The sequence below is a fragment of the Macadamia integrifolia genome, chromosome 14 (assembly GCF_013358625.1).
Source record: "Macadamia integrifolia cultivar HAES 741 chromosome 14, SCU_Mint_v3, whole genome shotgun sequence".
Lineage (NCBI taxonomy): Eukaryota > Viridiplantae > Streptophyta > Magnoliopsida > Proteales > Proteaceae > Macadamia > Macadamia integrifolia.
In genome coordinates, this window is record NC_056570.1 from 31,271,609 (window position 1) to 31,287,530 (window position 15,922).

The 15,922-nt window shown below is 37.2% G+C and overlaps 1 protein-coding gene across 1 annotated transcript; it reads right to left on the reverse strand.

Moving 5' to 3' along the window:
• Window positions 1-15,161: 15,161 nt before the first annotated feature.
• On the reverse strand, window positions 15,162-15,922 carry LOC122060885. The gene is made up of 3 exons (XM_042623993.1): window positions 15,687-15,922; window positions 15,420-15,560; window positions 15,162-15,311 (listed from the first exon to the last, which is right to left on the reverse strand). The coding sequence occupies exons 1-3, from the start codon at window positions 15,852-15,854 to the stop codon at window positions 15,177-15,179; spliced, it is 444 nt and encodes a 147-aa protein (XP_042479927.1). The 5' UTR covers window positions 15,855-15,922; the 3' UTR covers window positions 15,162-15,176.

Consider the following 15,922-nt stretch of genomic DNA (forward strand, 5'->3'; position numbering starts at 1 on the left):
GTGAGGTTGATTTGTAAATGTAGGAGAAGAGGAACGCTCACATTGAGGAGACTCCATAGAGCCAGAACCAGAGGAAGAGCCAACCTATGGAGAATGATTCTGTGACCGACCATAGCCACGATTTTGATTATGTGGTAGAGAAAAACCATAACCAGAGCAAGAACCTCCATTGTTAGGACCATTGCCACAATTTTGATTGCAGTATCGACGATTCTAATTAGACCGAGAACGATAGCCATGGTTGAAATTTGAACGATTCCCACGAGATCTAGAAGAAGCAATTGAGGAACCGCTCGAGGCTACATTTGCAATGGATATCACAGAGGATGCATCAGGCATAGCTGATTGAAGGAAACTCTCATGACTAAGGAGTAAGCCTGAGAGTTCAACGAAAGAGACAGGATCGGCTCGCAGGCGAACAATTGTAGCAAAGTCCTTAAACTCTGATCCAAGACCTCGTAAGACAGCAAGAAAGAGATCTTCATCATGTAGTGGCTGATCAATAGCTGCTAGAGCATCTGCAAGAGACTTAACCTGAAGAAGATAATCTGTCACAGAACTAGAGCCTTTTTGCAGGCAAGACAGACGATCTTTTAAATTCATAATTCTTGTTCTTGAGGACGGTGCGAAGACACGCGCAAGTGTCGACCAAGCCTCAGAGGCTGTAGCAGCACCAAGAACATGTGAAACAACACTCTCAGAGAGAGATGATATGATCCAAGAAAGGATCAACTGATCCTGCCGATCCCACAGCATAGTTGTGATTTCCGACGACGAAGTTGCAGAGGTGAGTGTCGGTCTCGAAAACCAACCATCCACATATCCCAAAAGATCATATCCTCTGAGTAGCGGCAAGAACTGAGCTCGCCATAACAGGTAATTGGAGCTAGTTAGTTTCAGCGAAAGTTGGGGAGAAACGTTTGGAGCTACAAGAGATGAGACCGGACAACCTTCGGAAAGGGAACTGGTGTCAGCCGGCGAAGACGCCATTAACGCTGAGCACAAGAAAAACAAGAAGAAGAAAACCAGGTTAAGCAGAAAACCAGAATCTTGAAGGAGGAAGAAAGCTCGCTAGAGCAAGAACGACTTTGATACCATGTGGAGAAACTGTTTTTCATATATTCACAGATCAAGAGATTACACACATATATATATATATATATATCCATCCTGAGATGATGGTTACGACTCTCACGTGAGTTGTTACATGTTGTTACATATTGTTACATGAGTTTTGATAATATGTATCTACAGTTCTATGAGACACTACGGTGGTTTATGCCTAACATCCAGGGCAGGGTGAGGAATAAGAGCGGGTGTTGCCGAGGCCGACATTGTAGGTGGTGCGGTGTTGTGTGAAGAAGTAGAAAAAGAAGAGGTAAGAGTTGATTTAAAAGATAAAAGGGATGAGTGAAGCAAGGGAGAGAGAGAGAGAGAGAGAGAGAGAGAGAGAGAGAGAGAGAGAGAGAGGAGGGGGTTAAGTGGGTCGTAATATCCTTTGGTTAATATAGTAACAATTTGAGTGCCTTCTCTAGTGAGTTTAGGAATCGTCACATGTATTAAGCCTCAAACTTAAGTCAAATTATTAATCTCACCATAAAAGGTCAAATTATTTAGGCGCACACTTGGGGCTGTTTGACAGTCAGTGTCAATCCTAAGACCGCACTGGTTGGATCAATTGGGCCCAACCATTTAAAGGCCGCCTGGCATGCAACCGATTAAATTTTTCGGGCTCAGGCTCAGCTCGTTTATAAACATGTAGTATACAGTGTAAAGGGTAAGAAGGACAGATGTCCGACTAGCCTGGCTCATTTACAAGAAGCCTAACATGGCTCGACATGTTTAGCCCGACCATATATATGTATATTTTGTTTTTTTTTTTAAGGATAGAATAGGGTATATATTGATATTTTTATCAATTTTTGAATGTAGCTAAGCGTATCTTTTTGTAAATTGCTGATCATATAATAAAATATATTAGAATTTCTTAAATCTAAGATAATGAAATACCGTTTAAGGCACGGTTAAGGCATTTTTGATACATTGCATTGTTTAGGCCCGATTAGCCTGGTTAAAGCCCGGAGCCTGACTGAGCTCGACACGTGACCGATTGAAATCGACTCATTTCTTAAATAGTCATGTCATGGTGCAAGGGTATCGGCCTGACCCAACCAATTGACATCCCTAGAAATAGGATCGGGTTGGCGACCTTGAGTCCCCAAAACTTAACCCTAGCCCTAACCCAAACCTGGTAGCCCATGCCTAGGCCCAACCCTACTTGCCTTATGCCAACCCAATCCAACCCTAATTCACTTTGATTGGGCTTGGTTATCCCTAAATTTTGCTAGGGTTGGGCTAACCCTGATTGACACTATGTTTTGCCATTTGTGCCCTACACATTGGGAAAAAAAGAGAAAAAGAAAAAAGAAATAGATCAAATACATATCGTGGAAAAAGGTTATAACAATACGTTAGTGGCTCCATGTATCTATCTAGCTTCTCCAATAATAGGAGGAATATATGCCATTTTATAGGAGGGAAAAATAGAGAGACAAAAGGAAACGCTAGCATGCAACACGCAGTATAGAAGCATTGTTTCTTCTAAAGATAAATTACGTTCAAATTATTTTGAGAATCCTATAAAAAAAAAAAAAAAAAAAAAAGAAAAGAAAAGAAAAGAAAAGAAAAGAAAGAAAGAAAGAAAGAAAGAAAGAAGAAGAAGAAGAAAAAAGACACAACTTTACACTTCACCATTTTAGTGACAAATGAACAATCATGAGTTTAAGGCGGTAGAGGTGGTTCCTAGCTGCTACTTTCAACATGGCAAATGTGTCATCTTCTCTCTTATGCCTACAAGTTTTCGATTGATGAGATGGAGGCAAAGGGGATCCCTTTTTGCATCTAGGTCTTCGCTGTCTTAGAGAATAATAAAGTGTGCCTTATTTGAAGATGGTTTGAGTTAGTTTTCAAATCAGTTAACGTTTCAAAGGATCTCAAGGATGCAGTTGTGCTTATGCCTACGGAATCAAAACCAACGGAGGACTTCCTTCTAGCAAAAAGACTAAAGATTATTATAAAGTCATCTCTAGTACCTCCTCTATATGTTCACGAGTTAAAAGTGGTTAAGACCTGAACCAAGGTCTAAGATGGAATAAGCTTAATATTGACGTCGAGGTAGCATTTCTGCTTTTTATTGGGGGTGGGGAGTAGAATTTGGGTTAGTGGGGGGAATGCATGGCCAATAGCTTCGGCTATTGGTCCTTCTTCTTCATCCATGTCGGCTTTGCAGCTTTCTAGAGATGATTATAGTGAGGGCTATGTGGTACAAGGAGGTGTGGCTACTAGTGGTAAGAAAGGAGTTTTTTTTGTCCATGCTTTTAGAGATTCTGATCGCTATCGTGAACAAATCAAAATAAACTCTAACTAAACTATGAGATAGTGGTAAGAAAGGGGTCGAACCCACAGAGAACTAGAAGGCTAAATCTACTAAAATTGAGTTGAACGTTGTTTTTGAAAACCAATTTTGTAAAATTCAGAATTTAAAGTAACAAGAATAAGAATTAATGAGAAGCTATCCCAAGGTCTTGAATTTGTTTTAGTATTATTACCAATTTCTGGTTCATACTTCGGTTCACTGAAACTATAAGTTCCAATGAAACCACAAAAAGATAATCTTTGACTACACTAAGCATAACCCATCTTGTCAAACACTATCGTCTATCGCTTTCGCTTAGCACGCTTAGTTTGATTGGTTAAAGGCTATCATTAGTATATACCAAAAATCACATGAAATACTATTGCTTAAATAAAATAATTGAATCACAGAAACAATTATCTTAAATTAATTTAACTATTAAAAATCATTCACAATGGGAAGGGGTCTTTGAAATCAAACAACCAAGTATGAACTTAAACAAAAAATAAAATAACAATAACTCAAAACTTCATTTAAATCTAAAGATAGAAAGGAACATAGCCGCTCATGGTAATCCTCATGGCAGCAATGATGATGATGGCGATGAACCCTTGGCGTCATGGTAATCCTCCGTGTGCAATGTTGTCCTTGAAAATCCTGTCCTAGAGAATGAGTATGTGTAGCAAGTTCCAAGAGGGAGAGGGAACCATGGTGCATGGGAGATGGGGCCCCTTTAGAAGAATGTGGGATCGGATATATAAGGGTGCATGCTAGCCGATAGGGAGACAAAATAGGGATACCGTGGTAAAGGACATTAGGAGAGAGAGAGGTGCGTGGAATGGTAGAGATTGTGTGGGATTAGGAAAGAGAAAGTGATAGAGATCGGCTATATGAGGGCATTTAGGAGATGGTTAGGACAAGGAGAGAGAAAAACATGAGAGAAAGTAGGAGAGGGAGAAGAGAATGTGTGGAATAGGGAGAGAGGGAGAACCATGGGGTTTTCTCTCTCCCTAAATTTCCCTTTTTTTATTTTTTTTATTTTTTATATTCTCTTATTTTCTTGGAAATTCCAACTCTATCTTTGACCCTTTGCCCTTGCTTCTAAACTGAACCATATCCGTCCATTTAGCATCAAACTATGCACATCTCTTGAAAACCCTGTAAACATACAATATCACATTATATAGTTAAATTAATCATGAAACTCATATTAAAATTAACAATTAAATATTAATTTCATGAATAATTACAGTCCGATCACACTCCCCAACTTACACATTTGCTCGTCCTCGAGTAAAAGACAATAAAAACTACTCTGATTATCATGCCATTAGCTTAATGTAACCACTCATAAACAAGTAAGAGCATCATCAATGAATCAATAACACGAATTCTAAATATGCCAACAATTCAACATAAAGTTAAACAAAGAACAACATCCTCGTCCACTCTATGCAACTTTTACTCTTACATTCAAAATCAACCATCATAACTAAGTTATGAAGTCCAAGTGCTATACAAGCCACCACTTTTGTCATGCAACTAAGATCATGCTTTTTTTTTTTTCTTTTTTTCACAATTACTCTGATCCGTGCAATGTCCTGACCTATTAAGCTTGCAAAATGGGCTATGTAGTGAAGCTTGGTAAATGGGGTATGTAGTGAAGCTTGCTAAATGGGCTATGTAGCAAGCTTTCTATCAGTTGCTCTCAAGCCAGATGGCTTTAAGGAACTAGGTGTAGAATACCCCTCGGACTTACTTAACCCAAATAGACTACAAGCCAAGACTAGATCAAAGTTCTCAAATTTTACTCAAACGGTTCAACCTTTTTATGTGACACTCTATGCTTGTGGCAAAGAAACCTGGTTACTAGGAAGGAAGTCATAATGTATGATTTAAACATTTTTAACACATAAGGCTTGCATAGTTACACAAAGATCATCATAAACATTCACTAAAATGGCAATTCTAGATTTAAAGAAAAAACTTAACCAACATGGAAGAGTAATATTGTTCTAAGTTTAACTAACTGTTATATACATCAACACACTTAAAAATCACATGCTATAACTCTTTGACAAAGACCTTAAAAGTTCTAGAGTAGAAAAATTAAGCAGAAATATGCAACCAATACCAGAATTCAAGTTCAAATTATTCATTCAATAAAAATTCACCCTCACTCCCCAACTTAAATAACATTGTTCCCAATGGCATGTGAAAGAATAAAGCATAATAAAGCAAGGGGAACAAAGCAAAGAGAAGTAGTAAAGTGCTACTACTATCATCTGCACCAACATGGCTACGCTCCACTACTAAACTTGAAAAACACAACTAAATAAAAATATGAAGTAAAATGGTGGGTTGCCTCCCACAAGCGCTAAGTTTACCGTCATCAGCCAGACAAACAGTGGAACTCAAAATAAATCATAAACCGGATCAATCAAATCAATAGACTAAACAACTTGGCCATCAGTAATACCATCCACATAAAGTTTAAGGCATTGCCCATTAACCTGAAAAGTATGCGCCGTTTTAGGATCTTCAATTGTAATAGCACCATGGTTCGACACTTTAGTGACCACAAAGGGCCATCCCATCAAGAGCGAAGCTTACAAGGAAAGAGGGGTAGGTTGGAATTGAAAAGCCAAACTTTCTGGTTAACTTCGAAAGACTTCCAGACAATATGTTTATCATGAAAATCCTTTCTCATAGCCTTATAAATATGTGCGCTCTTATACGCATCATTGCGTATTTCTTCCAACTCCAAGAGTTGAAGACAACGGTTGGAACCAGCTTTGACCATATCAAAGTTAAAATGTTTTAATGGCCCACAAAGCATGGTGTTCCAACTCAATAGGTAAGTGACAAGCTTTCCCAAATACCAATCGGTAAGGGGACATGCCAATGGGAGTCTTATAAGCAGTACGGTAGGCCCACAATGCATCATCTAGTCTCATAGACCAGTCTTTCCTATCAGGCTTAACTGTTTTCTTAAGAATGTGCTTGATCTCCCTATTAGACACCTCTATTTGACAACTAGTCTGCGGATGATAGTAGAGCCCCAAAATTTCAGTGCTTAAAATAGGAGCCACCATCACTAATGATGGCTCGTGGAAATCCAAAGCGACTGAAAATGTGACTCTATACAAACTTAACTACCACCTTGTGATCATTGGTTCTCGTGGCCACTGCTTCTACCCATTTGGATACATAATCTACTGCAACTAAAATGTACTCAAAGCCGAAAGATGAAGGGAAAGGTCCCATGAAATCTATGCCCTGCATATCAAAGATCTCAACAACAAGAATAGGATTAAGGGGCATCATGTCTCTACGAGACATATTTTTGACTTTCTAACACTAAACACAATTATGACAAAACTCATGGGTGTCTTTAAAGATAGTAGGTCAAAAGAAACCACTCTGTAAAACCTTGGCAGTAGTTTTCTTGCCACTAAAATGTCCCCCACATGCAAGAGTGTGACAAAAGGTAAGGATACTATGAAACTCACTCTTTGGGATACAATGTCGAATAATCTGGTAAGGACAATACCTAAACAACTCTAGATCCTCCCAATAATAGAACTTCAGCTATGAGAAGATGTATCTTTCTCTTGCTTACTCCAACCATCAGGAAGCTTCCCAACAGCTAGGTAGTTCAATATATGTGCAAACCAAGGAGAAGGTATATGAGAAATCATAAATAATTGCTCATCAGGAAATAAATCTCTAACCAACTTAGTGGTGAAGGGTGACTGTTTGAGATTTAAAATGTAACCGCAAGCGTACGGATTAGTGTAGCTACGGGTCGAACACAGGGAGAACAGCCACTTTATTTTTTTATTTCTTTTAATAATGCGAAAGTGAACCGATTAATGGTTGTGATCTAATTCTAATTACCGTCCTAAACATATGTATCTAAAATAACGTCCTAACCATTCGTCATCTAAGAATTTAAAGACGCAAGCCACGCAATTAAAATTAAATAAATAAATAACTGAAAATAAACAACCCACGCAATTAAAAATAAATAAATAAATAAATAGAAAAAAAATACTGAAATAAAAATAAAGTAAAAGAAAGGGGATAAAGCTAGAGAGAGACTCACAAGTAGGTTTCTCTACTTAGCCCAAGGGATGCATCATAATATGAGCTTCCCTACTTGACCAGAGAGTCACTCTTACAAGGGTTACTCTACTTGGCTTTAGGGAAAGGGAGACGATTAAAATAAAAACAATAAATTGATGGTTCTATGGCTAGGAGGGGCAAAGCCAACACATACACTAGCCATGAACCTTGGGGGAAAGGGATAGCAATAATGTAACGACTGAAAATAAAAATCCTAAATTAAGAAAGAAAAGGTAGTCAGAAGAGGGAATGAGATGGGGGAGAGAAGACTACTGAAGGAGCCTACTTACTTGAATCAATGTTTGAACTTGAAAAACAATTGCTCCACGGCTCGTGATCTTGTCACCTAGATCTAAGCCTAGAACTATAACTTAAAAAATCACAACTCAATTGCATAAATCATAAACATAAAAAGGCTGAATAAAAATAAAAGAGTGCTTGCATTAATTGACATAAAAAACTATTACAAAAGTGATTAAAGCAAAAATAGAGAAGAACTAAAACTAAAGAGAGACAAGAGAAAGAGAGAGCAACTAAAAAAAAAACTAGAAGAAGAATGAATTGTCTCCCCTCCTCTTACATGAATTGTATTTATAGGGAATGGGGAGGTAGAGTAACAATTTTCTCTTTCCTAAAAGGGAGAAACCCACAATTGATTGTGAGATCTTTTGAGTCCAAAAGTGCTAAGATGGAGGAGAGAGAAGAGAGAAATAAACTTGGAGAAATTTCCTATAATTTTTTTACTTATTTTCTTTCCTTTTTTTTTCTAATTTATTTTTCTTCTTTTTCTCTCTCCTAGGGACGATTTTCTTCTTGCTTTGTGTGATTTGGACAATCTTTGGTGATGATGTGGAGGAGAGAGAAGATTTGGACAATCTTTATTTCTCCCCTTTTTTTCTCTTTCCTTTTTTTTTTCTTCTCTTCTTGCTTCCACGATTTTCCTTGCTTCTAATTTGATGTGGAAATCCCCTCCATGCCCTTAGTGCTTAAAGTGAGTGAAAAGCAGGAAATCTTCAACAAAATTCTCTAAAAAAAACAACCATGAGATTCGAACTTGAGACCTCTTGGTGAGCAAGGGAATTTTGCACACCATAGCTCACCAACTACACTAGGTAGTTATTGTTACCAAAAACGAATCTTCAATCACTTAAGGATGTGGTCCATTGATCCTTGTTGGCATTTGGAGTATTCCTTGTGCCTCTGAGACAATTGCAAATGGGCTGGTTCTGCATCTCGGTTAAGTTCTGATCCATTGTTCTTTTTCTGGCCTGAAAAAAATAATCACTTGTACGAGTAACCAAATAAATACGTACTTTTAATTGGATATGTCCATCTTGCTCAGAATTTTGTCCTCTTCGCAACCATGGAAAGAAATAGGACCTTTTTATGTGTAAAATTAGAGATATAGCGCCCGATAGTCCTTAAGGCCTTGAAAATATAAAACCTGCAAAAAGAGAGTAAAACCCAAGGTAGCTCCATTCTAAATATGTAAAATGCATGTTTTACTACCCTAGATTTCACACATAAATGTGCTCATCAATAAACCACTTACTTTTCTTAACCATATTTAGTAATGATATATTTTACATGTTATAGTAAAGGGTTTTGGATGCAAAGTAAAGTCAAATTTTATAAACAACAACTACCTAACATAGTTCGAGTCTCCAGGCTGTAACCTACTTTCCTTCCCTACCTATTAAGAAAAAAAAGTGAAATTTTATAATCAAATATAGAATGATTTGAAGTTAATGTTAAAATCAGATGGGTAATGATTACATATATTTCTTTTTTAAGTATGAAAATTTCACTTCCCTTCCTTTTAATTCCCCTTATAACCAAACATAGTCTATAGCAAGGAAAAAAAAAATTAAATCTCCTGTAAAATAAGATTTCATACAATGTGTGACCTTTTTTTTTTTTTTTTTTTTTTTTTTTTTTTTTTTTTCAAGTTTGTATATCATTCCTAAGAAAATATTATAAAGATATTTTTTTTAGTGAAAGTCCAACACACTATCAATGTGGTTATGATTTTCTAGTCTCTTTCATATTCTTACATTCTTTTTCCTCCTTGATCATGTGGGTCCTCTATTATTGAAATCATTTTCTACATTTGATTAATATAATGTAGAAGATTCCCTCCCCTACCATGATCGCATCAGCAACCTCTTTTTTTTTTTTTTTTTGATAAAAGAGAATTTTTCCTCAATCTAATTGATTTCAATCCATCAGATCCGATTCCTCAAACTATGTCCCCAACACCCACTTTGTGTTGCAGCCTCCTTACACCTCTCCCTTTCACCTTTGCGCACACAGAGCTGGAGAAGAAGAACACTGATCATTGGAGGAGAAGAAGCAACTCGACCTTCAATCCTTGACACAGTAGGTACGATTTCTTTGTTCTTCTTCTTTGTTCTTGACCTTCATTCTTCTTCTTCTTCTTTGCTTTTCTCTATTTCACACAAACCCTAACATTTTTTGGGTTTTTTACAAATCAGAAGGTTCTTGTATCGTTCTTCTCAAGGGAGAACTCCGCTGCTCATCTCTGCTTGACTCTGTTCATCACTTCGGAATGTCATTGAACGTATATTTGGGGTATTGAAGAACAAATTTCAAATTTTAAGGCTAATGCACTAGCTTCTAGTTAAAGTTTAGGCATCAATCATACTGGCATGTTGTGGCTACACAACTATATTCGAGAAGAGCATATTGTTGATGTTGAATTCGTGGGCAGTGATGATTTAAAAATTTCAGAAGATGACTTGAATCCGCCACATGAAGATTTCGTTGATCATTCTACAACATAATCAAGTCAACAGAATAGGGCAAAAGAGATGAATTCCACTAGGCTAAGAATTACAAATGCAATGGTTAAATAGCAAAGGATGCCTGAAGTAGTTGAAAACTAAAACTGATAACTATTTTGACAAAACTGAAAACCTAAATTGATGTTGGAAGTGATGTAGTACTTGTTTTATATTACATTTATGTATGTGGTACAAGTTGATATATTATTATGAATGTCATATATTTGGATGCTATATTAACTTCTTTGATATTTAAATTATTGTTATAGATGACTTCTTCTATACCCCCACTCATAGCAAATTGTGAAATTTGCGAGAAGAGTTGTGCTAAATATATAACCAAGTCGGGTAAAAATATTAGTAGAGAATTTTTCAAGTATCAAGATTCATGTAATTTTTTCATGTAGGTAGACCAACTACATCTATGTAGACGTGGTAAAGGTCAATGCAATGTACGAACTGCAAAGAAAGGTCCAAACAAGGGACAATATTTTTTATGTTGCCCAAATTCAAATGGGGTAATTTATTTCTACGATTGATCTATACCTATAGATAATTTTAGATTTTTTTTAATTCGATGTTAAATTTCAACGACCCTAATCACATCTATTATTTGATATAGGCTGATAACCATGGATGTTGTATGTTTGTATGGTTGAAAGATGAAACACATATCTCTACCATACAACATACATTATGTTCAGAAAGCTCAACATCAATATCCCACACTATCGTCCACTTGGAACGAGTACATGAAAGGATATCTGGAAATGACACTTAAAGGATTAGAGGACAAAACAAATAAGATGAAAGACATCCTCCATGCATTCAAGTCCTTAGACTTGGATAAAAAGTGAAAATTTGGGGAATTATGTAATAATTAACTTGGACAAGGCATTGTTAATTATGTACTTTATTCGTCCTTTGAAACCATTTTTTTCTATTTGGTATATAATAATTTATTGTCCCAAAGGATTAGTAATTTCTAAACCTATTTTAATGTTATTTCTGTAATTATTGACTTAAAAAAAAAAAAAAAAAAAAAAAAAAAAAAAAAAAAAAAAAAGGTTTCTGAAACAAGCATTACCAAATGGCAGAACTGTCGGTTTTCTGTTCTAAAACTGTTCCAGAAATAGATTCACCAAACAGTCTTAAATTGTTTAAAAACGACGTTTCGACACAGAAACTGAAATTTCCATTTTTGACACGAAATAGAGTTTCTGGAACAGAAACGATACCAAACGGAGCCTAAGAATTATCAGTCCCATGTCTGTTGATGCTTCATTATTTCTATAAGTCTATATTGATTATCACATAATTAAATAATAGTGTTTTGTTTTATGCCAAAGTTGAGTGTGAAGCATTATAAAACCTTCCCTCAACTTTAAGTATTTTAAACATATCAAAATTGTGGCTACCATAACCTATCAAAATTGGTACATACGCATAACCTTAGTTATTAATGCTTCATTCAAATTTTCAGCTATTGCCTTAGTTGATTCTGGTGCAAATGCCAATTGCATCAACGAAGGTGCTATTCCTACCCAGTTCTACGAAAGAACTACCCAACGCCTTAACACGGCTAATGGATCTGGGTTAAATGTTCAATATAAACTTTCAAACACCCATGTTTGTAACCAAGGCCTTTGCCTTCCCCAAACTTTTATCCTTGCTAAAGATCTTGACCAAACCATAATCCTCGGTCAACCATTTTTAGAAAAAATCAAACCATTCAAAATAACCCAAGATGGGATTTCTACTAAGTTTTAAGGACAAAAAATTGTCTTCCCATTCTTACAAGCCCAAAATTCCAATGACCAAAGTATTAGGAAAATTAGACAATTAAATTTTCTCAAAGATGAGCTTCTTCATGAAAGAATCTCTGATCATCTTAAAAATCCAAAAACCGTCCAACAGATTAATCAAATTAAATCAAAATTTGAATCCAATCTTTGTTCTGATGTTCCTGATGCCTTTTGGCACCGTAAGCAGCATCTGGTTTCCTTACCTTATGCTACTGGGTTCTCAGATCTTCAAATCCCCACTAAGGCAAGACCTGCCCAAATGAATCAAACTCTTCTTGAGACTTGCAAAGAAGAGATTAATGATCTCTTAGCCAAAAAACTTATCCGACCCAGTACCTCACCTTGGAGTTGCACAGCCTTCTATGTCAATAAGGCTGCTGAAATAGAAAGAGGTACTCCTCGACTAGTAGTTAATTACAAACCCTTAAATGATGCCCTCCAATGGGTCAGATATCCAATCCCAAATCAAAAGGACCTTTTACAAAGAATTTACCAAGCAAAAATCTTTTTCAAATTCGATAGCCGAAGATAAAGAGGTTCGGCGATCTTACTGATTTGGGGAAGAAAATCACGAACGTAATTTAAACTTCCTAAAAATCTTTGTAATTGAGTTTTATCAAGGATTTGGTCAGGGAATTTTTCACCAAAGGTAATGGCACGATCAATAGGGGTAAGAGTACCCTTTTCAATTAAATGCCCAAGAAATCTAACCTTGGTAAGAAAGAATTCCATTTTCCTCTTTGATAAAACAAGACCATTTGATCTAATGATTTGATAAAATGTTCTTAGGTGTTTGAAGTGTTGTTCAACAGAATTTGAGAAAACCAGGACATCATCAATATAGACAATAGTAAATTGTCCATAGGGATTGAATATGTCATTCATGATTTTCTGAAATTCACTGGGAGCATTTTTGAGGCCGAATGGCATTACGTTCCATTCATATAGGCCAAAGGGGGTTGTGAAGGCGGTTTTATAACGATCCTTATCATGGATTTGGATCTGCCAGAAACCAGACTTCATATTTAATCAAAAGCCTCACAGGTCTCCAGCCTGTTCCAAAAATTCAAAGCTCCTCCAAATCAAGCACCAAAAGTGAGAAGGAAGCCCTTCGTGCTCGTCTAGCAGAACTCGGTTCCGACTCAGACAATGAAGACAATGAAGGCTCCAGTGATGGTGCCTACAGTCTGTTTGGAAGGAATCTTGGATTTGAGGAGGTAGGATTTCCTCCATAGGACCATATTGGTCCCACCATTTGGGAAACCAATTGGGAGTTTGGTTGTTAAATTTGTATTCAAAACAGAAGAACCAAGAGTGGCGGTTGGTTCTATTTTGAAAAGTGAAAGCTTTGAACCAGGCTTCCTGGTAATCCATGTATGTATAATTTTGTGGGGAAAAAGTATTTGAAAAGCTTCTTTGGTTTAGGGGATGAGTCCCCCAGTCTTGGAGAGACAGGATTTTACAGATGGTTACAGTTGTATGTGTAACCAGAGTTGGGTCGGTCCTGTCATAATTGAGTTTGAATCTGACAGAATCAGTTTCTACGAGAATGTACTCGTAATATTCTTGATGTTTTGCCTGGGAGTTGGAATAGTGATTCCATCCTTTGTAGAAAACTGCTTGTGCCATCATGATTGGCGAGTCAAGATATTTGTATAAGGGCTCTTCAATAGTGAAAAGGTCTTCTTTGCAGGGCTTTTCATAATATTGGCTTTTGAGTTTGGAACCTTGTGCTGTTTGAAGAGGTTTGGCTTGTGTAGTTTGGAGGCTGGAACTAGCCTTATTTGTGGGTTGGATGGATCCTGCGGTAGAGCCTACTACCACAGCATGGGAATAAGGTGTTTTGGTGGTAGCCATTTGGGTCTGGCTACGGGTAACAATTTGGTGAGATGGTGCAGCAGAGGCAGCAGCAGCACCATAGCTAGATTTGGTTTTGACAACAGAATTTGAGGAAATGGACTCCTTAGGGGGAGCCATCCGAATAAGGTTAGTTTGAGGAGTCTGGCCCTGTAAGAATTCACGGGTAAGAAAGTCAGGGACTGAATTGGATTCTCCTTTAATATATTCTATTTGAAATTCAAAAATTGATAATAAAGCTTGCCATCGGGCAAAAATTTGTTTTGATGCAAGATTTGAAACATCATTTTGTAAAACATATTTAGCTGCGCTACAATCAACACGAACTAAAAATGGTTTATTTAATAATGTATTTTGAAATTTTTGAATGCAGAGAACAATTGATAAAATTTCCTTTTTGATGGTATTGTAATTCTTTTGAGCAGAATTCCAAATACCAGAAGTAAATCTCGATCATCCTTTTTCAATTAAATACTTTATAAATTTAATTCCTTTATTATTTGCTGTAATACGTCTCTCTCTGCTATATCTCGCTCACCATCGAACCACAAACCCTTACATCTCTCTCTCTCTCTCTCACACACACCATCGCACCACAATTGTCCCTATCCCTCCCTCTCTCGGATTTCCCCTTATTCTCATACTCTTCGCCTTCTCCACCCCTGATAGACTGCGAATTACCTCGCATCTTAGGATACTAAAATCCTATCACCAATGACTGTGGAACTGATGAGCACATTTATGTGTGAAATCTAGGGTAGTAAAACATGCATTTTACATATTTAGAATGGAGCTACCTTGGGTTTTACTCTCTTTTTGCAAGTTTTATATTTTCAAGGCCTTAAGGATTATCAGGTGCTATATCTTCAATTTTACACGTAAAGAGGTCCTATTTCTTTCCATGGTTGCGAAGAGGACGAAATTCTGAGCAAGATGGACGTGTTCAATTAAAAGTACACATTCGTTTGGTCACCCGTACGAATGATTATTCTTTTTCGGGTCAGAAAAAGAATAAGGGTAATTTACAACGCCACCCCTTGGAGAATGCCAATATTAGAGGGACACCCCCTCTCTTTCACCAAATTGGACTCAGACCCCCTACCGTCAGTCAACGTTATATGATGCTTTGAAATGACGTTTTTGCCCTTATGAATAAAAACTGATAAATTAGGCATTTACTTGAGACATCCATTGCTTACCCAAAGCAACCACCACTCCATCCTTCTTCCTCCGAAACTCCACTGTCGTCAATGAAAGCTTCCCTCTGTGTGCTACTACCTTAGCTTCAATCTCCACCTCTTCCTGCATTTAGTACGAAATCAATTGGGTTATGGGTTTCAATCAAAAGTCTAGCCCCATCATACTCAGAAAAAAAATCAATTGGGCACCACAGTTCAATTGAATTCAAACCTCAATTTTAACAGTTGAGAAGTAAGAAATGTTGAAATCAACAGAGACTTTGAGGTCGCCTGTGTAAGTAGCTATAGCTTCCGCCCCAACTGCATCGATTATGCAAGCTATCGCTCCCACATGGCAATTCCCTGTTCTATCCTGCAGATTGTGAAACCCCCACCCCAAACCCACCAAAAAATGAATCAAATTAAGAAGAAATAAGGTCACCCACAATAAATTACAGAGCTCAGAGAGAGAAGAAGGGTGAGATGATATGAGATTTACTGCAAATTCTTTGTGAAGGATGTGATTGAGGAGTAAAGAATCCTTCTGGGCTTGCACGATCTGGAGACCTTTAAGCGATGTGTATTGGATATCTTGGCTGAAGCGTCTCCGCCCAAGCTCTTCTAACCATTTATTTGCTTCTTCCATGAAGATCGCTTCGTTTCCCATCGTCCCACTCCTGCTTATGCTTCCACCTCAACCGCTGTAGTCGCTGGAGGGGGTTCGCCGCCGTAGTC

Excerpts from the sequence above, each read along its gene's own strand:
- LOC122060885 (XM_042623993.1), bottom strand. The coding sequence starts at position 15,854 with ATGGGAAACGAAGCGATCTTCATGGAAGAAGCAAATAAATGGTTAGAA. Across the intron at positions 15,561-15,686 it reads TCCTTCACAAAGAATTTGCA|GATAGAACAGGGAATTGCCA; the intron begins GTAAATCTCATA and ends CACAATCTGCAG. Across the intron at positions 15,312-15,419 it reads TCTCAACTGTTAAAATTGAG|GAAGAGGTGGAGATTGAAGC; the intron begins GTTTGAATTCAA and ends TACTAAATGCAG.